The sequence below is a fragment of the Phyllostomus discolor genome, chromosome 12 (assembly GCF_004126475.2).
Source record: "Phyllostomus discolor isolate MPI-MPIP mPhyDis1 chromosome 12, mPhyDis1.pri.v3, whole genome shotgun sequence".
NCBI lineage: Eukaryota > Metazoa > Chordata > Mammalia > Chiroptera > Phyllostomidae > Phyllostomus > Phyllostomus discolor.
The window spans coordinates 61,699,505-61,724,618 of record NC_040914.2 but is presented as its reverse complement, the minus strand read 5'-3'; the positions used below and the strand labels follow the sequence as shown (position 1 = coordinate 61,724,618).

Genomic DNA, 25,114 nt, shown 5'->3' with positions numbered 1-25,114 from the left:
GCAAATCATGACACAAACACATAAGAAATGGGAGGCTGCCCTAAGAATGTCCCCATGTCAGGTTGCTGGTAGGCATGGAATTAAATTTCAGTAAATATAATTCTTTGGTGGTACAGTTTTTCAACTTGTATCAAAAGCCTTACTCATGTGCGTAGTCAATTCAATCCAGCCTCAAGAAATGGGTCAGGTCCTGGGCTAGGTTCCGGGATGTAGGGTTAACGAGAAAGAGGGTGCCCGCCCCCAAGGACCTAATTTCAGGAAGGATTAAATATGAGGTGCTAAGGAGGAGGCAGCAAGGGGGAATTAACCTAGCCCAGAAAGTCAAGAAAGAATGAAGTGTCTTTTAAATGAGGCTTGAAGAACAAGAAGTGTTTAATTAGCCTACAATGGACAAGGCTAAGGCTCTAGGCAGATTGAGTATCAGGTGAGGAGGAAATGACAGAAGTTGTGCAGGTATGAGCCCAAAATGAGGTTGGAGAACAGACGATCTCTGCAGGCTTCAAGAGTCATGACAAGATATCTGTACCTAGTTGAAAAGCAAAAGGTTGATGAGTGATAAGGTGAATGTTCTGATCTGTGTTCTACTGTGTATTCTCTGACCCAGTCATTCCATTTTGAGGAAACTATCCTAAGAAAATAATTATAAATTTGTGCAACAGTACTGTTTAAAGGATTTCTAATATGGACATTGTCTAGAATTACAAAATTTTGAAAAACCTAAGCATCTTATAGCAGAGGTTTAGATAAAGAAAACTCTGTTTCACCCATATATTAGAATGCCATGTACAATAGCTGCTAAAGATACTGCAGAAAAAAATACTTAATGACATGGAAAGATATTCATTACATGTTAGATGAAAATGGAAGGTTATGTAAAATATAAATAGTATCCCATTTTTGCAAATACATACACACACAATAGGTTATACAAGATATTGGAAATCTATAAACCTATAAATCAACATATTTTTTTCATGTGGGATTATGATTTCAATGTTAACCTTTTTTTTGTTATACCACAATATGTGTTATTTTTGTAATTAAAAAATATTATGATTTATATATTTAGAGATTTCGGGGGATATCGGCCATATTCTATTTCTTGATCTCGACTAGGTTAACATTGGTCTTTGCTTTAAATTGTTAGTGTAAATTTGTTTAATAAAGTTTCCTCCATGTAGGCTACATTTCACCATGTTAAAAGTGCTTAATAATCTGCACGTACTTATTTTTCAATATTTTATACACACACCCGCATTCCTACCATAGTGTCCCATAATTTCGAAGCAAAGTTGACACTTCGCTGCAAACGCCGGTAGGTTTACGGGTCTGGGCATCGTGGACTTCAAGTCCCGATAGGCACTGCGCCCGCATACCGGAACTACGGAGTCCGACAGGGGGCTGGGGCCCGACGGTCCATTCCCACCCAGAAGCCCGCGGGCTGCTCGGAACCTTGTGTGTATCATGGCCGCGGGAGCCGGGACGGGTGGTCTCGCTTCCGGCCCGGACGTCGTACGTGATCCGGCGGCGTCACAGTCGAGGAAGCGGCCCGGTCGGGAGAGTGGGGAGAGTGCGCGGCGAACGGACGCGATGGCGGGAGGAGGCGGGAGCAGCGACGGCAGCAGGAGGGCGGCAAGCCGCCGGGCGTCCCGCAGCGGTGGGCGGGCTCGGCGAGGGCGGCACGATCCCGGGTTGGGGGGTGCCGGGGAGCGGGCCGCGGGGGAGGCACGGCTGGAGGAGGCGGTGAACCGCTGGGTGCTCAAGTTCTACTTCTACGAGGCGCTGCGGGCCTTTCGAAGCAGTCGTTACGGGGACTTCAGGCAGATCCGGGACATCATGCAGGGTGAGGGCCGAGCCTGGGAAGGAGGCTGGGGCGTCTGGGAAGGGGATCTTTGGGTTCCCGGTGTTGGGGATGGCGTGGGAGGTGAGGGGATGGCCAAACCAATGATGTCTTCTTTCCCAGCTTTGCTTGTCAGGCCCTTGGGGAAGGAGCATACCGTGTCCCGGCTGCTGCGGGTTATGCAGTGCCTATCGCGCATTGAAGAAGGGGAAAATTTAGGTATGGCTATTTTTGTGTTTTCCGGGCGTAGAGTTACTCTTATCAAATTTACATTCAGAAATAAAGGTTCGGGATTAAGGTGCGCTATTGTATTTTGATCACGGTGTGGTCTTTTGCCTTCTACAATGGGTATGCTCTGGCTCTAGTTTTCTCCAGTTGAGATTCTCTTGCTTGCTTTTCTGTTTTGTTTTTCAAATTTCCTCCCACCTGTTTCTTGCTCGCCCCAACTTTACTGCTATCTGAAGTGAGTTATGTTAAGATGGCCACATCTTTTCCCCTATAGTAGTGTTTTTCAGATAGGAGCACATTTTTTTTCTGAATTGAACTTGACATCTGTTTAGCAAAGGGTCTACAGTTTCTGGCCGCTTGTATCTGAGTTGGACGGTTATATCCTGAAATTTGAGATGCAAATGCATCTATTAAAAATAATTTTTATCTGTCTTGAAAATTATTAAGTCATTTCAAATTCATTGATTTGACTTTGGATCCTTAACATATTTGTAAACCTACTATAGTGAGTAAGCAGTTAAATGCAAATCTTCACTATATTTGCATGTGTTTTTTTTCCCCTAAATGTATGTCTTTTTGGACATAACCTTTCTGGTCTGTAGAAAACAGCTTAACATGAAAGCTGTGCTCTTTATTCTAGACTGTTCCTTTGATATGGAGGCTGAGCTCACACCCCTGGAATCAGCAATCAATGTGCTGGAGATGATTAAAACGGAATTTACACTGACAGAGGCAGTGGTGGAATCCAGTAGAAAACTGGTCAAAGAGGCTGTAAGGCTCTTTTTTCTTTTTTCTTTTAACAAAAATCAGAGGTTTTTGAGGATACAATGCTTACCTTTCTGTGTGGGGCAGATGAAAAAGGGTGGAGAGAAAGCAAGTCAGCACACTCAAACACATGAACATACACAGAGATATTATCTCTTCGGGCCACCCCTTTTTAGCCAAGATTTGGAAAGAACATTAATGGTAGATGCTCAGCTTTTGTGATTTTAGTAGTCTTACTTGTGGCCCAGGCAAGAGGGGCCACAGTACACAGGTAATGGGTTTGCATTGAAGACTGCAGGTTATTATACACCATTTAGGAGAATTGTGGAAGGGCTAGAAGTAACTGGTTTGGTCATCCTTATTTATAATAAACTAAAAAGAAGAGCTGGGGCCCTGGGAAATGTGGGACTTTGAGCTATTTCATGCAGTTGTCTGCAGAATGGGAGGTTTAAGTCTATTCTAATTCTTGAATAGACAGAATTTCACAGGGGCTGTGATAATTAGCCAGTTAGTAAAACAGTAATGGTAGAAGGCTGGCACAGGTAGTGCCCTTGACAAGAAAAAAGCTAGTGGTGTGTCTAGGAATTTGGGACTGTTGACTGTGTCATGGCTTAGGTATCTTCAAGTAGAAGAACTTATTTTTACTTAAAACATAGAAGTGGCCATGAGAACCAGTCAGAAAAAGCTCTTTGTTCTGCAGTATAAAAGCTAGAGTGTGGAAGCAGATTCAGAGGTGGGGACTGAGGAACAACAGCTCAGCATTGCTTTGATGGTGGAAAGTAAGGAGCAAAGATCACTGCCTAAAAGGATAGAATGGGTGTGGGGGCCAGAGGATCAAGCCTTGCTTAGCAAGGAAGACTGCCCCTTGGCTGTGTGTTGAGTACTCAGGTAGCTGTCAACTAACAAGTAGTGTATGTGAGGTGCAGATATTTATGCAGTTAGGGACCTTGGCAGGAACTACTTTTGGTCTTGCAAAGAATACTTAGATAATTCCAGTTCCAAGAACAGAGTTTTAGCATAGGCAAGTCAGGTTTGTATTGGAGGGAAAGTGCCAGAAAGGACATAATTAGCAAGGGGGGAGAAATCCATGCCTGTTTTTAGAATAGCTTTTGAATGGGAAGAAACAGCATCAGTACAGAGGAATTCGTGTTACTCCAATTAAGTAACTAGCTGTGCAGGAATACAGCTCCTTCAAACAGAAGAGCTATAGATTTGTCTTCATCTTTTAGCTGAATATTATTTCATTATTATTTCAGGTTCATAGATCTTTTGTTTAGGAACTTCATTAGGAAAATCTATTTGTAAAATCGAAATTCCCTTAAAATAGTTAAACATTTTCTTATGTTGACTCCCTTTTCCTTTTCCATTTTCCACCAGGTGTAACATCTCTTATACTTACTGTATTACTATTATTGTTGTGTAACAAGTTACCCCCAAACTTTAGCAGTTTAAATCATTAATATTTTCCCTCAGTTTCTCTCCAAGAGTCAGGAATGTTAGTGTGTTAGGTGAGTATTTCTGGCTCGAAGTCTCCCATTAGTTACAGTTAAGATGGCTGCTAGGGTTGAAGTCATCTCAAGATTCAACTAGGGCTGCAAGATCCCCTTCCATGCTCACCCACACAGTTGTCAGCAGAACTCATTCCCTCAATGGCTGTGAGCTGTGGACTTCAGCTCTTTACCTCCCATAGGGCTGCTTACAACATGGTAGCTTGCTTCCCCTAGAGCAAGTGACCCAAGAGAACAAGAGCCCAAGACAAACTGCAGCCTTTTATAACTTAATCTCAGAAGTAACGTTTTATCAACTTTAGCCAAATGCTACTGATCTCGCAGACCAGACCAGCTCTGGATTAGTGTATGGCATGGGACTATGCAGGAAGTAGGGATCACTGGCTGCCATCTTAAGAGGCTGGCTACCAAAATTACCTTGATCTCCTAGTTATTAAATGATACTATATCACTTGTCTGTTCAGTCTTTTTCTTTTTTCCATTTCTCATTTAGAACCATAATACCTGTTAGTGGTCATTGGGAAAAATACCTTGGGATGCCTAGGTTCAATGAGGCTTTTTGGTACATTTTAAGCTTTTTAAAGTATCACAAAATTTAATTTAAAAGTATATTGGATTTTTTTATGAAGTTTATTACGTGAGTTATTTTTCTAAGTTAGATCTCAACGTATGGTCTGGGGATCCCTTGCAGGTCTTTGGGATCTTTTATCAGGTCAAAAACAATTTTCATAACAATGCCAAACATTAATTGACTTTTTCAGTGTACTGACATCTGCACTGGTGGTGCAAAAGCAATGATGGGTAAAACTGGTGCCTTAGCATAATCAAGATAGTGGTAATAAATTGTATAGTCGTCATTGTATTCTTCATTGCCACATGCTTGCAGGATTTTTTTTTAAAGCCAATTTCAAGTAAGAGTGTTTTTGAGGAAGCAGTAAAAATGATTGATTTTTAAATCCAGATCCTTGAGGAAACATCTTTTCACTATTTTGTGTGACAAAATAGGAAGTTTGCCCAAAGCATTTCTGCTGCAAGCATGAAGGTTGTCTTCAGGAAAGCATTTGTGTGATTGGGTTGCATGCTGACTAGCTGCTTTAATGGAACACTGTTTTTACTTGAAAGAACTGACAAACCTTCGTTATTCAGTGATGGGTATATGGCAGCCATTCTCTTGAGAAAGAACAAAATGAACTTGTCACTTCAAGGAAAACAATTGACATTATTTGTTGCCCATGATAAAATTCAAGCTTTCAAGTGAAAATTCGTTTTGGAAAACTTGTATTCATGTGCTTGATAACTCCCCAGTTCTTCAATTTAGCTGTTAAGATTGATGGTGGTATTAGCAACTGTGATTTTTAAAAATAATGTATCAATATATGGAAGATCTATATAATTTGGTGAACCGATATTTTCCAAATGATCACTATATTATATTACAAAAATCATTGGTGGGTAAAAGATCCATTTAAAGTATAAGATAGAGCCTTGGCTGGTGTGATTCAGTGGACTGAATGCCAGCATGTGAACCAAAAGATCACAGACTCGATTCCCAGTCAGGGCACATGCCTGGGTTGCGAGCCAGGTCTCCAGCTTGGGGAGCGTGTGAGAAGCAACTGATTAACGCATCTCTCATACATTGATGTTTCTCTCCCTATTTCTCCCTCCCTTCTCATCTCTCTAAAATAAATAAAATGTTTAAAAAAAAATAAAGTACAAGATAGAGCAACCCATTGTAATGTAGCGGATGATGAAAAGTTTACTTGCCAAAGTTTGGTGTAGAGTCAAAGTATAGCCATAGTTTTCTCAAAGCATTATTAAAATATTCCTCCGTTCTCCAAATTCATATCTTTGAGGCCAGATTTTATATATGTGGGTAGTATATATATCTATATATTTATATTTCAAATGAAACAACAATGAATGGAGAAGCAGATATAGAATCCATCTTCTATTAAGCCAGATATTAAGGGGATTAGCAAAAATGTAAAACATTGCCACCCTTCTCATTAAACTTTTGTCTTAGAAAGTATAATTTCCATAAAGATATATTTATGTTAACTTGTAATGAGCTTGTTATTTTTAATGACTTAATAAATATCTTTAAATTTCCTCAGTTTTATATTTCTAACACTGTGATTATTGACAGATGTAACCCACATAAACAAAAGCTCTTTGGGATCCTCATTAATATTTAAGAGTGTAAAGTAACCTCAAGACCAGAAAGTTTGAGAACTGCTTCTGTTAGCTGTTAATGATATTGAGACTGCATTGGTTGTCTTTTTGTAAAGGAGACATTCCTCGGTTAAGAGTTCTGTCGGAAACAGGAGAAAATAACATGCATGGTGTGTTCTCAGAGAAGCATTGATTTGTTGCTTTTTGCTGTGCAGCACTCTCTCCTGAACCTTGGTAACAGCACATTGATTTTCTGTTGGCGCTTTACCCCACTCGGGGGGGCTAGTGTATCTTACACAATCTCCTAGAACTTTAATTCTTGAAGCAAAAGGTTCTGTCAAAGCTTTGAGCTTTCCTGCTTGCCATAACAGCCTGGTTTCTTTCTTAGTTTACTTCTTTAGCTTTTCTTCACTTCTGTGAGTTTGTTTTTTCTTCCTCTGCTTTTTCTGTCTTGTACTCCCAGACATAGAAATTGTCTCACCTCTATTGAAAATCTATGCTTGGTATTTCCATTTGTTTAAGTTAGCAAGAGACCATTGCTACTGCCTGCACCCCAAGAATCTTAGCAGACACATAAAGAGAAGAAATTACACTTATTTCTGAACACTCTGAAGTGAAAAAGCAATGGTTCATTTCTTTAAGAGACGTCTTCACAGGAAATTAATACTTAGTTTTAAAAAAAAGAAGTCCACGGCAGACTTTAGATTTTGAAAGCATTCACATATCCTTTCTAAATACAGTAGGACCTGTGTTCCAGTTCTGGGATAGATAAAGTATACTCTCCTGTGCTTCCTTAATGCTGCAAGTATAAGTCCTACATAGAATGTACAGCACAGCTCTCTGAGGACTTAGAAATATAAATGGTAGTAAGCAGATGGGGAAGAACACCAGAATTTGAAAGTCTACCAAACTGGTGATAAGTAGTTTACCATTTTTTCCCTGTCTGGTATCTTCCAGCCTGGACTTGAAGGCTTCTGAAACCTGGAAGTACATTCCAGGTGTGAACAGAAAGAACTCCAGAGAAGTTCTCTCTGATCTGAAGAGCAAGAGAGATCTCCTAAGGGTCAGAAAGGGTGGGAGAAATTCCAGTTTTGTTTTGCTTTTTTTTTTCTTCTCTTCTGTGCCAGCACCTAGGCAGTACTACAGTAGTGGCAGCAAGGCAGGAACCTAAAACTGAAGGAAAAGAACCCCTTTTCTCTTTGGCAGTGGAGCTTTGATCCCCAGAACTTGGAGCAGATTCCACTGCTCTTGCCTACTGTGTATCCTGCTGCTTAGCCCTGGACACAGATGCAGTTAGTGTTTTAGCACAGTAGGGAAAATAAGCCCAGAAATGCGAAGCTGGTTCAATATTTGAAAATCAGTCAATGTAATCTTACCCTATTCATCTAAAGAAGAAAAAACCATTTGATCATACCGGTTGATGCCAAAAAAGCATTTGACTAAAGTCAATATTAGCTTATGATTAAAAAACACACAGAAACTAGGAATAAAAGGTAACTTCCTCAACCTGATAAAAGGCATCTACAGAAAACCTACAGCTAACATCATACTTAATGGTGGAGAGTGAATGCTTTGTCCTTGAGATCCAAAACAAGGCAAGGAATCCCTTCTCACTACTTCTGTTCTATATCATACTAGAAGACTAGACTTATTATACTAGCTAGTATAATAAGAAAAGGAAATAAAAGGCAACAGACTAGAAAGGAAGGAATAAAATTGTCCCTACTTGCAGATGTCATCATAGTGTATACAGGGTAGGGCAAAAGTAGGTTTACAGTTCATACAGAAAATGATACAATTATTAAGAAATAATACAAGAATAAACTGTTTCACATATACACAACTGTAAACCTACTTTTCCCCCACCCTGTATTTAAAAACTCCTGTGGAATATACAAAAAAAAAAGGTATACTGCGTTTAGCAAGATAGTAGGATATAAGATCAACATAAAAATCAATCATTTCCATGTACTAACAGTAAAGGATTTGAAATGAAATTGCCAAAACAGTGCCATTTACAATATAGCTGTCCTCCCCCCTTAACTGCGGGGCATACACTCTAAGATCCCCAGTGGATGCCTGAAACCATGGATGATACCAAACCCTATATATATATATAGTATGTTTTTTCCTATACATACAGCAATAGCATTTTTTTGGCATATCCTAATTTCCACCATCACTACTTTTTGCTTTGGGGCCATTATTAAGTAAAAATAAGGGTTACATGAATGCAAGCACTGTGATACTGCAACCATCAATCTGATAACCAAGATGGCTACTCAGTGACTGACAGGCAGGTGGTATGTGCAGCACGGACACATTGGACAAGAATGATTCACATTCCAGGTGGAACGAAGCAGGACAGCCTAAGATTTCATGATGCTACCCAGAGCAATGCACAATTTAAAACCTATGAATTGTTTACTAATGGAATTTTACATTTAATATTTTTGGACTGCAGTTGACCACAGGGAGGCTACTGTAGCTCCAGAGCAGAAAAATACTCAGGTATAAGTCTAACAAAATGTGTGTAAGATCTGTATGTGGAAAATTACAAAATGCTGATGAAAGAAATCAAGACCTAATAAATGGAAAGACACCATGTCTATGGAGTGGACAACTTTATGGGATATAGTTGTCATTTTTCTCCAGCTGACCTATAGGTTTAACATAATTCCAATTACAATTTCAGTAGGATTTTCTGTAGATACAAGCTGATTCTAAAATGTTAGGGGAGAGGTATGAAAATAAAAGTTTTGTAGAACAAAGTTGGAGGACTTAATACCCCAATTTTTTTTATATTCTTTTTTTTTTTTTTAAGATTATTTTAAGAGAGGGAAGGGAGGGAGAAAGAGAGAGAGAGAAACATCAATGTGTGGTTGCTGGGGGCTGTGGCCTGCAACCCAGGTATGTGGCCTGACTGGGAATCAAACCTGTGACACTTTGGGTCGCAGCCCACGCTCAATCCACTGAACTACGCCAGCCAGGCCTTAATACCCAATTTTAAGAATTACTATAAAGTGCCCTGGCTGGCGTAGCTCAGTGGATTGAGTGCGGGCTGGGAACCAAAGTGTCCCAGGTTCGATTCCCAGCCAGGGTACATTCCTGGGTTGCAGGCCATAACCCCCAGCAACCGCACATTGATGTTTCTCTCTCTCTCTCCCTCTCTCTCTCCCTCTCTCTCTCTCTCCCCCCCCTCCCTTCCCTCTCTAAAAAATAAATAAATAAAATATTTTAAAAATTACTATAAAGCTATAGTACTCATGACCAGAGATGTGTAGATTAGTGTTGAACAGAAGCGTTTAGAAACAGACCCACACAAATATGACTAATTGATTTTTGATAAAAAATATGAAAGCAATTCAATGGAAACAGGATAGTCTTCAACAAACAGTATTGAAACAGTTGAATGTCCACATGCAGGAAATGAACCTTGATTTAAAACTCATACAAAAATTCATTCAAAATGGAACTATAAAATAGAGCTATAAAACTTTTAGAAGAAAACATGACAAAATCTTCATGTCCTAGATTTAGGCAAAAACTTCTTAGATATGACACTATAAGTATGATCCATAATGGGAAGAATTGATAACTGAACTTCAACAAAATTTAAAACTTTTGCTCTGAGAAATCTGCTAAGAAAAAGAAAAGACATACTATAGACTAGGAGAATATATTTGAAAATTTTATATCTGACAAAGGACTCATCCAAAATATACAAAGAACTCACAAAAGAAAACAACCCTATTTTAATGATGGGCAAAAGACTCGCAAAGGGAATATACAGATGGCAAACAAGCACACGAAAAGATGCTCAACATAAGTCAGTGGGGGAATACCAAGTATTTTCCCCACTGTGAACCTATCACAGGGACAAAACTAAAAAAATACCAACAGTAACCAGCCCTGGCTGGTGGGCTCAGTGGATTGAGTGCCAACCTGCAGACCAAAAGGTTGCTGGTTTGATTCCCCGTCAGGGCACATGCCTGGGTTGCAAGCCAGGTCCCTAGTTGGGGTGCAAGAGGCAACCAGTTGATGTTTCTCTCCCTTTTTTCCCTCCTTTCCCCGTTCTCTAGAAATAAATATTTTGAAAACATATAAAATACTAACACTAAAGTGCTAGTAAGGATATGGAGCAACTGGAACTCTCATACATTGCTGATAGGAATGCAAAATGGTGTATAACCACTCAGGAAAAGTTTGGCCATTTCTTAAAAAGTTAAGCCTATATTTTCCACATGACCCATCAATCCCACTCCTGGATATTTACCTTAAAGAAATGAAGTTATATTCATAACAACACCTGTACATAAATGTTTTAGCATCTCTATTCATAATCACCCAGAATTGCGGACAACCTATATGCCCTTCAATAGGTGAATGGATAAACAAACAGTAGATTTCCATATGATGGGATATATTGCTCAGCAATAAAAAAGAAGGAATTATTGATAATGCAACAACATAGACAGATTTCAAAGATATACTGAGGGAAAGAAGCCAGTCTCAAGGCTCTGTCCTTTAAAAAATAAGTGCTTTGTACTGTATGAATCCCTCTATATAACATTCTTGAAGAGACAAAACAAAGGGAAAATTAGGGATGGAGGGTGGTGTGACTACAGAGGGGCAGCACAAGGGAGGTTTCTCTGGTTTTTTATTTTTGTGGTGGTTACAAGAGACAATACATGTGTTAAAATTCAACAGTAAACTAAAAAAAGTTAATTTTACTGTATGCAAGGTAAATACAAATTAAGAACATGATGTAACTGATTTATAAAAAGTAAAACCTTTGTGTTCAAGAAAGTAAATATAGCTTTAGTGTAGTTTCTCTGCTGAAAATGATGTAAAAGTCCCTATGGTCATCTGATTCAAATGAAGAGACTGGCTTCATACCTCCTCTGGGCAGCAAGGATTTAGGCGTGTGCATTCAGGAGCATTCGACACCAGTTTCCTTCTCCCTGTAGGGCCGTGCTCCGCATGTTAACAGGATCACCAGATATTAGTACTCACTGAATTCCCTTGCTATTCCTCCTGCTCTTGGTCTGTTTCTCCCTAAATTCTTCCCTGGGAAGACTGGAAATATCTATGAACCAGTTTCCTTTCCTTTCGTATGTGAGGTATGTCTGACACCTCTTGAGACGTAAGGTAGTTACTTTATCCTGTTAAATAATTCCAAGCACTCCCAGTTTTCCCCTGGCCTTTTCTGATTTTTTAAAAAATGTGTACATATTTTTTAAATATACCTTTTAATTTTCAATTACTGTTAATTTCCCTCTACATAGAGTCTCTTGGATTTCTTTTTACCAAAGGACTTTCCTTTTTCTCTGTGGCTGATAAGACGTCCTGACTGGAACTTTGTCCTCTTTCGTTGCTGCCTATGGACAAGCTGGGTTTGTCTGTCTCAGTAGTTCCCTGCACACTAACTGGAGTTGCCAGCTGGGGTTTACAGTAGTGAGAGGCTGAGTGTGTTCTTCTATAGAACTAACCTCAGACCTCTCCTAAATCAAACTAGCAGCACTCTAGTCAGCAAATCACTTTAGTTTTTTTTACAATATATACTCCCTTCTTTCCCCCAATTACGTCAAACCTTTTGCATTTAAAAAGAACAGAGCCAATTGTTCTGAGGATCTGGAATGACTTGTGTCCATTTTGCCTTTCCTTAGGAGGCCCTATTCAAATTGAGTAAATGGTCTGTAATCTAGGGGATCAGATTTTGCTGTATCAGCCTTCTTGTAAAAAACAAAAAAAATCCAACGTCATGCTGAAAATCTACACTATACACTGACAGAGGGCTTACAGTTTGTAACATTTTAACAATAATTATTAGTTTTTGAGTACAGGAATTTGATAGAATGTGAAAAAGTTTTGGTGTATATACTATTCAGTTTTACTTTTTAGTAAGCTTATTTTGATATTTGATATTTTCATTACACCTGTCAATTACAACAGTTAAAAAAAGTTTTTTCCTCCTTTTTTGTAGGCTGTCATTATTTGTATCAAAAATAAAGAATTTGAAAAAGCTTCAAAGATTTTGAAAAAACATATGTCAAAGGACCCTACAACTCAGGTAAATTTGTTATTTTGCTCCTAAAACTTAAATCCATTTCATTGTTTTTTGTGGGAAAACAGGGAAAGGGTTCTTTGTTAGGAATGTTCTTTAAATATTCAGTGTCTTCAGTGTGTTGTCTTTATATCCAGGATATCTTTCTGTTAGATTAGCTTTGAAAAATTTATTTTTTTATTAGACAAATTTATGTAAGTCGTTTACTTGCCCATTTCTGTCTGGTTTGTGATGGAACTTTATTTCAGTGACCAACAGCAAGGCAAATATCAAGCCATCAAGTTTTGTAATAGTTCCAACACTCCTTACATAAATGCTGATCCTGCAGACTTGAGAATCTGCCTTCGTAAGGACTTAACTCCTCTATTTTCTAGTGTCGGAACCTCTGTTGGTACCCTCTTGTTTTTGTTTTTGTTATTTTCTTCTAGTTTTTGAAAAGGTAGTATATGTGTATAATAAAAAATTTAAGTACAACAAAAGAGCTTAGTGAAAAATTTGTAATCTCTGACTCAGCCATCTTGTTCCTCTCTTCAGAGACTTTTTTACTTTGATCTTTTCAGAGACATTCTATGTATGTACAAGCAAAAAAGTTTGCAAGTGTGTGCATAATTTGAGCATTTTTGTAAATTGCTCCTGTCACCTACTATATTTTGGAGATCATTCTATATCGGCACATACAGAGCTTCTTTATCCTTTTTGTGTTTTGGTCGGGGCAGGGGTTGGAAAGTTTTAAAATCCTTATGAGCCTGGGAACCAAAAGCTCGCTGGTTCGATTCCCAGTCTAGGCCACAGGCCTAGGTTGTGGGCCAGGTCCCCAGTAGGGTGTGTTAGAGGCAACTACACGTTGATGTTTCTCTCCCTTTCTTTCTCCCTCCCTTCCGCTCTATAAAAATAAATAAAATAAATCTTTAAAAAATATTTAAAATCTTTATGAGCTTTGTGCATTGGCACTATCATAGCCAATGAGGTTTATCCGAAGCACAATTATTGGTAATAGAAATAAATAAATCTTCATAAATGTATAAAGGCACTTTAGATCCTCTTCTTCATTATTATTTTATAACTGCATAGTAATCCATAGTAGCTGATCCTTAATTTATTGACCCCCTTCTTCATGGTGGGCTCCCCTTCATGTGTGTGCCAATGATTTTCATTGAGAGTGTTGTGAAATCTCTCACAACTATGTGAAATAGCATAGTCTCAATTTATCATCATTGATTTTTTACTGCAGTTCTCCTTTCTCATGTTGTCAATCTCGGTCCTTTGTGTAGAAGCTGAGAAATGATCTCCTGAACATTATCCGTGAAAAGAACCTGGCCCACCCTGTTATCCAGAACTTTTCCTACGAGACCTTCCAGCAAAAGATGCTGCGCTTCCTGGAGAGTCACCTGGATAATGCAGAGCCCTACCTCCTCACGGTGGGCTGTGGCCTTCTCTTCTCATAACCATGACGTGGCCTTGAGGATGTGCAGGCAATGAGAAAAGGACAGATCTTTTTAGAAGTAGAAGAGTAACTGTCTGGGAAAGACTCTGAATTATATGCACTATCTTCCTTTATTAAATGCCTTCAGTATACAGAAACAGAGGTCCTGGCAGAAGCAAATGGAACAAAAGCTGGTCTCCCTCACCTCCCCTTTTTACCTCCTTTATGTATGATTATCTCTTGTGGTTAAAGCAGAATGGTGGTTCCCAGAGGAGATGAAATGCGAGTTAAATTTTGGAGGAGGAGTGGTTTATTAGACGTGGTGTGATGGAGTTGTTAACAGGAAGAAAGCATAACTGGAGAAAAGGTCACTAGAAGTATAATAAGGCAGAAGATGCCAAATTAAGACATTCTTTAACTGGATCAAAGAGATAAGAATAAGGGAAACAATGAGGCTCAAGACAATTTGTAGAACAATTAGAACCCAGTCTGTCCTAGGTGGACTGTGATAAGGAAAACTGAGTAAGAGGGGTCTTTTTTCTTTAAAACCAGGATTTGAGAGAAAGATACAGCTCCTAACAATAGATGTGCAAGGCCTATGTCAGGATAGTGTCATGGAGCTTAGCCATCCTTTGGTAAATCTCAAATAATGTGCAAAGCAGATAGTTCGGAATAATCAGGGAGCAAGTGTCAGGATACTTGAGCTTGGCCTAGGAAACTTTTCCTTTGTGCTCCAGGTAACTGGAAAATAACCTGCCAATGTTTCTGGGTGAGGGTAGAACTCTCAGCTCTTAAGACATCACTCATTACAGTTATATGTATCTGAAATGGAATATGCTGGACTGATCGGAAATGTGTCAAACTTCAGTCAGGGAGACAGATGAGCAGTTTGACTTAGAGCAAGATGGCTTTAGGTGGTATAAGTAAAGATTTTCAAAGAGTTGTCAAAAGGCAAAACATATTTGTGGATATATAGTCATAAAAAATTCTATACACAAACTAAAAGACATTAATATAAACATCAGTTATCATAAGTTTGAAAAAAAAAGTTTGATTTTTATACATGACCCCTAAGGTGTATTTGGGATTCAGAAGCTAGATTAGGGATGAGATTGGAGGGAGGAAGAGGAAATGCAAGGTGAAATCACATAAAGAATTTTTGCAATGTCAAGGTGATTAGCATACTCAAATTGAGTTCTTTAGCATTAAACTGTGAGCCATTTTTTTTAAAGGAAGAAATAGAGCTCATTCTTGTAAGTTCTCTTTTTATGGCTAGATTGGATTTGTAGGTGAATGTGTTTGCATATTGAGTATGTTCATGGTTACAGAAGCAGAAAATTAATGAAATTCTGTGGCTTCCTCTTCCTGATGATATCCTTCCTTTCCCAGATGGCCAAAAAGGCTTTGAAATCTGAATCTGCTGCATCAACTACAGTGAAGGAAGATAAACAGCCAGCACCAGAGCCTGTGGAAAAGGCACCCAGAGAACCTGTGAGGTGAGAGAGGTACCCTTTTGTGATCTTGAGTGAAACACGGGGGTGGTCTTTTCAAAACATAGTCTCCTCCTTAGAGCAAGGTCAGTTAGTTCCTCCTGGTGATTTGACCCCCTAATATGTTACTGTGTTACTCATACAAGGCACAGTGGGAGTTAGAGAGCATACCCTTTGAAAATGGGAGTATTAAAGATTGTATGTCAGATCCCTGACAGAAGTTCCTAACTTACTGTCCCTCAAAGGTTCTTTCCTCCTCTGTTTCTCTTTGACTCACCCTTATCTACTCATTATTTTCTTGTTGATACCTGATCTCCTAATACAGTGTTCAGACCTCTGAATCAGATTCCCAAGACCAGCTGTGAAAGCAAGGATCAAAAATTTAGATGCCTTCGGGGCATGGTAGGAAATGTCAAAAATTTAGATGCCTTCGGGGCATGGTAGGAAATGTAAAGGAACAAAATGTGCCTAAGATAGTTGAGAGCATGGGACTGTGAACCAGAGAGGGCATGCTTTCCAGGCTCTTGTGATTGTTGCTGTGTGAGACTGTCCAAGGATGCCAAAGCTGCAGTTCAGATTTTTGTGTGAGATGTCTAATTTTTTATTTTTAGCTTTCCCAATTTTTTAATGTTGGCAGTTATCCAGTTTTTTAAAAACACTTGTGTCCTGTTGGGTGGCTTATTTCAGTTGGTTGGAGCATTGGCCTGTATACCCAAAACAAAGGTTGTGGGTTTGATCCCTGGTCAGGGCACATACTAGGTTGTGAGTTTGATCCCCAGTCACAGTGCATACGGGAAGCAACCAATCAATGTTTCTCTCATATCCATCTTTCTCTTTCCCTTCCTCTATAAAATCAATAAACATCCATGGATTAGGATTTAAAACAAAACAAAACAAAACTCTTGCATAGGTTAGGCAAGAAGACATCTTCCAGCTGGGTTTGGCCTGCAGGTTGCCAGTTTACCCTCTCCTGACAGTGTTTACTTACAGCATGCTAGCTACTCCAAATAGTAGATGACTTCATTTAGAAAAGGCAGGTTCTTATTGTTCCAAGACTGTGTGGTACACTTCTTACTCTGCAAATTCTCAAGATTCCACTGATAAATGTATCATAAGAGAAAATGGGCAGCATGGAGACTGGCCTTTCATTTCTGTCACATGAGGGTTGGACGGGGATAGCTGGAAGAAGAGTTTAGACTTCAGGGTGAAATTGCTGGAGTATCAGTAGGTGTCCGGATGTACTTGTTTAGTCACTGTGCAGAACCCTTACATGATGGCAAATACTGCGTTAGTCCACACACACTACTGGGTTCGACCACACGCAGACTAAAGAGGTCTCTGGAGGCTGTATCCTTGGCCCTAGTTCTGCTGAGGTGCTCTGGTTTGGAATTAATTAAAACTCCATAGTTCAACTTAAATGGAAGATTTTAGAAATAAAGGTTGTATCAAGCAACCTCTCTTTCTCTTTTAATGAAACCTTCTCACCTTGAGCAATCCTCTGCTATTACGAAGCTTCACACTTTGAAAAAACATTGTGGCTGTTTAGATGAGCATCAGCAGTGGTGAAACTGATCTTTGTATGTTTGCCTTCTTTGTAGGCAGCTACGGAATACTCCAACCACCTTTGGAATTATGACTCTGAAAGCAGCTTTCAAGACTCTGTCCGGTTCACAAGATTCTGAGGCAGTTTTCTCAAAACTGGACCAGAAAGACCTGGTACTTCCTAATAAAGCATCCCCATCATCGCCAGCCCTCAAAAACAAGAGACCAAGGAAAGATGAAAACGAAAGTTCAGCCCCCGCTGAGGGAGAGGGTGGCTCTGAACTGCAGCCCAAGACCAAGCGTATGACAATAAGCAGATTGGTTTTGGAGGAGGATAGTCAGAGTACTGAGCTGAACTCAGGCCTCGACGCCTCTCAGGAAGTCATTCCACCATCACCATCCAAGCCTGCTGTTCTCAACCAACCGCTCCCCAGGGAGAAGAATCCCAAGTATGAAGACCTTCTTTGTAGGAGTTTGGGGGCTGGTTGGTGGTCCTGGTTGGGCCTGGTATTGCTTCTGTAAATGAAGTAACTTTCAACTAAGTTATTCACCACCAAGGCTTGCTCAGACTGCTAGAATGTGACTCAGGAGTGGGGAGTGACGACATAGCCATCCCTGCCAGTTCCAAAGCTCCACACGTGGGCTTCCAGGCGTTGCACTAGGGCATGAGTGAGGATGGAAGGGTTTTGGAGCCTCCTATTTATGGCTGCTTTCATTTTTAGCAGACTTCTGAGTACCTTAACTACTAACTAGAGACCTGTGAATATTTATAGTTTTATCCTCTCTATGAGCTTTGGAGACTTGCTAAATTCAGTAAATATTTACTAATCTGTCACATTATGCTAGATTCTGTGGAGTAGTGGTTAGGATGCTTTCATTTTGCTCCCTATCCTGACCCTTGACCTGGCTCTTGAGTTTTGCTTTGTGCCGTCTTGTGGATCCTTCCTCTGGGCAAACCGGTCTGCTTGCTCCCTCAGGAACACGCTATGTTTGTTTCTACTACTGTATCCTTGCTCTCTGTCACTCCCCACAGTTGGATTATCATCTTTCCACCATTGCTTGTCAGAATCCCATCCGTCCTTCAAAGGGAAGAGAAGCACTTTTTGTGGGCCATGTACATTCATGAATCTCTACAGTCCTCAGTGATATATTATTAGCCCCATTTTATAGATGAGAAAGGATCAGAAAAGTCATTAACTTGCCATAAGTCACAGAGCTGAAAAGTGGCAAAGCTCAGCTTTGGGGTTTTTAATCCAGGTCAGTCTAGACACAAAGGCCCATGTCCTGCCCTGTACACTACTTAGCATAGGCTGCCTCTTAAAAATTCCACCTTCTCCCTGAATCTCCCTTGGTCATCCTGCTCTAAGAGATCACCTGTTGGTCTCCCAAAGCCACCATCATCTCTACCACTGCTCTTGTGGTACAGGAACCTGTGCTCTGGCAGGTGCCCTGTGGGGCTGTGGCATCTGACAAGTGACTCATACTCAGGCACTAACCTGCACTACATGCAGCACTACCTGCACCTAGAGGTGAGTGAGTTACAGCTGGGCAAGCAGATGCAGCTCAACACTTACTCTCATTTTATACATGATCTCCTCAACTTCTTACAGCAGTCCTGTGAGGTGTAGGTACTGCCCATAAACAGATGAGAAAACTGGATAGAGTGCATGATTACAGTGGTTTTATTAATGGATTTGTGAAGGTTTCAGACATAACCACCTCTGTCATGTGTCAAGGGTATGAAGTATGATGAATACTCTAAAGCAGAGGTTGGCACACTACAGCCCAAGTCCAACTGGTCTGCTGCCTGTTTTTGTAAATAAAGTTTTATTAGAACACAGCCACATCTATCATTTATGTATTGTTTGGCTGTATTGTCTATAGCTACTTTTGATGCTACATTGAGTTGAGTAGTTGCAACAGAGACAGTAAGGCCTGCAAAGCCGAAGATCCCATCTGGCCCTTTGCAGAAAAGGGATCCCATGACGCAGGCTGTAAAGGAAGTGTGTGTGTGAGGGGCACTGGAACTCCAGGGAAGAATCACTGAGCCTGCTCAGGAGAGTTGGAGCAAACCTTGCAGAAGAGCAAATACTGAGTTGGCTTTGAAGGATGAGTAAAAGGTCATCAAGCATATTGGGGGCTGGGGGTTCTAAGCACAGGAACCCCTTGCATAAAGGCATGGAAAAACCTGGTGTGCTCTGAAAAAATGTCAGAATACAATGCAGAGAGGATGAAGGGAGAAAAGTGTGAGTGGGTAAATGGGCCAGAACTTGAGTTCCTATTGTATTCTGTCACGTAGAGGTTCTCAAACTGGGTTTCATATCACAATTACCTGTAGAATGTTTAAATACACATTCCCAGGCTCCTGACTACTGAATTAGAAGGGTCAGGAATGCTCTGTAATCTGCTTAAAACCCCAAATAATTCTAACCCAACTAAGCTGAAGGTTTGATGAGATACCACTGAGGGCTTCTGAATAGGTGCTGAGGCAAAGGAGAGAAGGAGGGTGGCTAGACACTGCTGCCAGGTGACAGCACTTGCAGGAAGCTGGGCCACTGGAAGAGGAGGGGAAGGCAGGGTTAGGGTATATCCCCTGGAGGGCAGGCCCACAACTTACTAGATTTTTATATCCCCCATGGCACTTGGCATGAGCCAGTGCTTACTAGATATTAACCAAATAATTACTGATTTTTGCAATTTAAGAGATCACATGCAAAATTTCTATAAAAGGCCAGCAAAAGTTTAATATTTTAGACTTTGTGAACCACTTCTGTATCTGTTGTATCTGAATCATTTCTTGTTTTGTTTCCTCACGACCCTTTGAAAATGTGAAACCCATTCTTGGTTCAAGGACTGTTCAAAAACTAGGAGCCACAGGCTTTAGTCTGCCGACCCTTCTAGACCACTGCTCAAGTTCTAAGTTCACCAGTAAGGAGCACAAGCACCAGAAAGTGACCTGGCTTGCCTGGTTACATAGCCATTAACAGGATGAGGACCCAGATCCCAGCCCCTTCTACAACATGAGAAATTGGGAAGTACCAAAACATTTGTGCACATAATAAACGCCAAGTTCAGAGGGGGAGTAGGAGGTTACCATTCATCTGCAAAGGTTGTCTGCAGGAAGACTGAACAGTTCCTTGGGTGAAAAGGATAGACCTAGTAGTTAAAATCAATTCTATCCCAGTACTAGGATAAGTAAAAAACTTAAGCTGTCTGACCTTAATATCTTGAAAACGAAAAAAAATCCTTTGTCTCAAGTTATTTTTAGAAATAACATGGGGGGATATGATCCAATTCAAAACAATAAAAAGTAAATAGTATAGCCACTTAGGTAATTGCATAGAAAACTCATAGAACTCGAGGAGTTTTTTCAAGTCTATGCACTTACTAAGCAAATTGCTTTCATCACTCATTTACAGAAAAAGCCAGACAGCCTTAAAAATGAATATTTGGAGGGGGATGGTGATGTATGCAGTGCTGAGTTTGAGGGGTGGTTCTCCAGCCTGGGGGCTGATGACATGGAGATACCTGACGAGGACTGGGGAGTTAGGTGTAGGTGAACCTTGAATGGGTCACAGCAACACAAGGAGAAACAAGGACTATATGTGAACCAAGGGTAGAACCCAGGACGGCCCATGATGAGTTTGTTTCACAACTTGTCCTCTCACTGATCTCTCCTCAGATTACCCAAAGGCAAGTGGAACAGTTCTAATGGGGTTGAAGAAAAAGAGACTTGGGTGGAAGAGGACGAACTGTTTGATGTTCAGGGTAAGCCAGGAGACTCTTGGTCTCTCCTTGACACTTGCTGAAGTACGAGATGCATGTAACTATCACATAAATGTTCCAGAAACTGCTTGTCTCCCAACCAGAACAAGTTTAGTAAGTTCCTCATTGTGACTCCTGAGGAGTCAGTTCTCTGTCCTCTCCCATTCAACAGTGCAGACTGTCAAAGCAGCACTTTGTATTGAAAGAAAGTTCCTGGCTTTGTTTTAATAAATCCTGTATTTAATTGTAGTTAGTGTTCTTCCTAAAGTCTTTTAATTAGAAAAGGGCATTCCATACATTTTTGTTTAAGTAAAAAATCTCTTACAGTTTCTCCATTTTTTAAAAGATGATAAACTTTGCCTTTTCATAATTATTACTGAACTTCATAGCACTTGCATTAGAATCTCTCCCGCCATGTATTTTTTATTCTAATGGAAATATGTAAATGCTACAGCTTAATTTTGGAGATTCTATAACACAACAGTTATCTATTGCCAATCCCTAGGTTTTATCTTTAAAAAAGTAGCCTCAGTGGCAAAAACATGGTTGGCAAGATTCAGATCACAGGGAAAATGGGAGATTAGTAATATAAAATCAATAAAAATGACATTAAATATTTAAAAACGTCAGGGTATAAAAGTTCTAAGAAACACCCAGTTTTAATGCAGTCCAGATTTGTCAGCTTTAGAAATCATCTTCCACTACACTGTGAAATAATTCATAATTTAAAAATAATCTGCTCCTGAGACACCTTCCTCCATTGTGTAGGAAGCACTGCTGGGACAGTGGCACACACTCTAGCAAGTATATTGTTTATGCAATTTTGCCTTTTCTTGCAGCTTTTTAACTGGTTCTCAATGTCTCGAAATGGCATGTCTTTTATACTTGTATGGCCAGCCTCCTGTAGCCCTCTGGCCCTTTAAAAAATTACCTTGGTCCATATCTCTTGAGGCCTGATCTCTATCCATATGGTAAAAGGGCAGAGCTTGGGCAGATCTCACATGGTTTCTCCATGTGGGAAGCCATAGTTGTTACCCTGTTCTTTTGTTCAAGGAATTGAACCTACTTTTACTTATGTAAAAATGATCAGGGATTTGAAAATTCTGGCATGAAACAGTAAAACTGGGGTGGCTTGATGGTTGGTGTGACTCAGTGGATTCAGTGCTGGCCTGCGAACCAAAGAGTCAGTGGTTCGATTCCCAGTCAGGGCACATGCCTGGGTTGCAGGCCAGGTCCCCAATAGGGGATTCGTGAGAGGCAACCACACATTGATGTTTCTCTCCCTCTGTGTCTCCTTCCCTTCTCTTCTGTCTAAAAATATATCAATAAAAACTTAAATAAAATAGTGGCTAGCAAGGGGTTATAATATGGCAGAAGTTATGTATGTATAAACAGGTATATGTATGAGGGTTTTAAATACCACAGTCCCTCGGTAACTTTAGAAAATGCTAGTTTTATTAAAGAGCCTGAATTCATCATTAAGCAACATTTATTGAATGCTTTTTGATAAATATTTGCTTTGTACAGATTTCCAAAGGACAAAACAAATTACGCTTTAGTGATATCCTTTCTTTTCTCAAAGATTGTCAAATGTGAATCAGGCTTTCCCTTTAGGGACATTCTGTGTCTTTTTCTGGTGGTTTGTGCAGAGAAAGGTGAGCTCTGAAATGAGTCTACTTTTAATGTTTTCCAGCAGCACCAGATGAAGAGAATACAACCAGTGTAACAAAAAAGCAGGTAATTTAAATTTCTCTTTTCTAATCTTTTCTGATTGTGTGGGTAGAATAGAGGTAAAATAAGCACCCACATTTCACAGATAGATGACCCATGCACCAGGCAAAATATTGTTTGCATTTTTCTGATGATCCAAACTAAGTTAAATAGAGTAAGTCCTTGAATAATATCCTTTTGTTCAATGTCTTATTGTTATAATATTGATTAGATGCTGTAGAAACTTAACTCTTGTTTATATCCATTAGCCTATGGTAAAATTGGTTTTGTTATATGTCACTATGCTTACAGTTGCAGAACTTATCAATGACGTTATGTGAGGACCTACTATAGTCACCCTCTGGAAGAAAAGTCTAGTTGGACAGAAATCTGACACATTTGCCTGACCATGAACAACACACATTTGAAGTTTTAATGTAGAAGTGATTATTAGTTGAAGATGAAATGGCAGAACATTGAAAATTATTAAATGTACAAATCCAGTGTTAATTTATTATCTGTATTAAACCCTTCTGTTGGGTTCAGATTATTCTCTTAGGATTCTTGAGTTTACCTCTTCACTGTTTGAGAATGTGAGTAAGTGTAGGGAGAGGTGATAAATCTTTGGTTTTCTTTTGCAGAAGTGGACTGTAGAAGAAAGCGAGTGGGTCAAGGCTGGAGTGGAGAAATTCGGGGAAGGAAACTGGGCTGCCATTTCTAAAAATTACCCATTTGTTAACCGAACAGCTGTGATGATTAAGGATCGCTGGCGGACCATGAAAAGACTTGGCATGAATTGAAGCAAGCTTTCGTTTCCACAGGATTCACAGGAGTATGGTTCCTAATTAATAGCCCGATAGTCTGCTCGCTCTTTCAGAAGCTGGGCTGGGAAGAAAATTGGGGCATCCTCATCCAACATGGGGAAGGTCCCAGTTCTGCTTCATCACTGTTGGAGATCATAGAGCTGAAAGACAAAGCCAAGTCTACCCTATGTCCTTGGCAGAGATGACAGGCAGACAGCTTGTACAGTGCCAGAATATTATTAGTATTTCCCTTCTTCAGTGGTTTGCTTGAATTTAAATCCCCAGTAATCAGTAGAACCTTCTCCTAGGAATATGGTGGAGTCTGTTAGGAGCACTTAGGACTCCATGACCTGTTAAAACCAGCAACATGAGCATTATTTGGCGTGAACTTGTTCCAGGTAAAGCTCTGGCCTCCTGATGCAAATGCAAAGGAACTTCGTCTGTCATGAGCCCAGGCTATAATGAAAGACCAGTCGTGGTGGAATCAGGATCCCTTTAAAAACTGTTTAGCCTGTTGTGACTTCAACACCTAGACCTAGTCTTGGCATTTGCTCTTACTATTTGCTGGACTACATAGGCAGGTTTGACCTCCACTTCTCATGTGGTTGAACCAGTGTGTTTTTTGGTGATTGTAGAAAAGCTTAGCCCCTGCCCCATTCTCTTCCCTATGCTGGACTTTTAAAGCTTAAAAAATCCTGACTGAATATAAATGCCTAATTCCATTCTTTATGAAATGGTTGCTTCCACCTGATTCCCTAATTGTGCTGTGTGTTAGTGTCTTGCACTGAAATTCAACATTTCCTTCTTTTGTACTGTGTTGTGCTTGCCGTCTCTCTTGAACATCCTTAAAGACCGTCTTTTTAGAGAAAAAAAAATCAGTGAAGTGTTTTATGTAATTATTTTTTAAAATTTGAGAACTAATTGTCCATAACTTGCAGCATCCTTCATTAAAGTCTTGCTTCTCTCAAATTTAAGTAGCTGTTTAATTGCAGCACAGCATGTATGAACACGTTAAACAAATTTTGCTGAACCACGTTGACTGTTAAAACGCCGGCCGATGTCAAACTGTATTGGATATTCTAGTCTTTGAAAGCTGTGTTGAACCCCTTCTCACTTTTGAGTGAAAGATGTAAAGAAATGCTAAAGGTTTAAAATTTATCCTGTAGTTACAAGTTGGAAATTTTGTACAGCTCTATTACCTGTTAACTATGTGTTTTGGAATTTAGTATTGCTGTTTTTCTACCAATTAACCCCAAATGAAACTACAGTGAGAACTTATCTCCTCTCAGTACAGCCACCTCCTCCTGATCTGGTTGCAGCTCATGTGGTCTCCCTCTGAACTGGATTCGGATCCAGAAGCTTTTCTCCCCTCAACTCTCACCTCATTAAGATGGCGTGCTCTGGGTAGAAGAGTGAAACTGTGATGCAGTTAGGGAAGCAACATATCCTAATCAGCATTTCTCAAATTTGAAAAATGCATAGGTCCATTAACATTTTTAAACTTAATGTCAGTGCTATACTGTTACTGAAATGTGTACAAACAAAAAACTAAGCCTATAGCCTCTAGAGAACTATAAAACTTACCGTGTCCTGTTGACTGTTTTTGTTGACTCCAAGTCACTGCTCACAAAACTGTGGCAGTGGTGGGACCAGGGTGGGGGTGCCTGTGCCATTGTGTGCTGAGAAATGACCCCCGTCTCCCACCTCCACCTTGGCAGAACTGCTGCAGAGTTCCTGTGGCTCCAGGGTGCTGTGATATCATTTGGCCTCTGTTAGAACTGAACACAATTATAAAGTCTAT

At 39.9% G+C, this 25,114-nt stretch overlaps 2 protein-coding genes across 3 annotated transcripts in view; one reads left to right on the top strand and one right to left on the bottom strand.

Annotated features, from left to right (window-relative positions):
• Positions 1–25,114, bottom strand: part of NIP7 (nucleolar pre-rRNA processing protein NIP7) — a 44,822-nt gene that overhangs the window by 10,579 nt on the left and 9,129 nt on the right. The window lies entirely within an intron of this gene.
• TERF2 (telomeric repeat binding factor 2) lies at positions 1,416–24,488 on the top strand. Of its 2 annotated transcripts, none has more exons than XM_028534751.2 (10): positions 1,416–1,843; positions 1,964–2,059; positions 2,709–2,839; positions 12,500–12,586; positions 13,852–13,998; positions 15,393–15,499; positions 17,092–17,484; positions 20,718–20,803; positions 22,497–22,537; positions 23,152–24,488. In XM_028534751.2, the coding sequence occupies exons 1-10, from the start codon at positions 1,465–1,467 to the stop codon at positions 23,308–23,310; spliced, it is 1,626 nt and encodes a 541-aa protein (XP_028390552.1). In that variant the 5' UTR covers positions 1,416–1,464; the 3' UTR covers positions 23,311–24,488. The 2 variants fall into 2 exon arrangements, with proteins under 2 accessions (XP_028390552.1, XP_028390551.1); XM_028534750.2 differs by having other exon boundaries at positions 1,417–1,843; positions 22,494–22,537.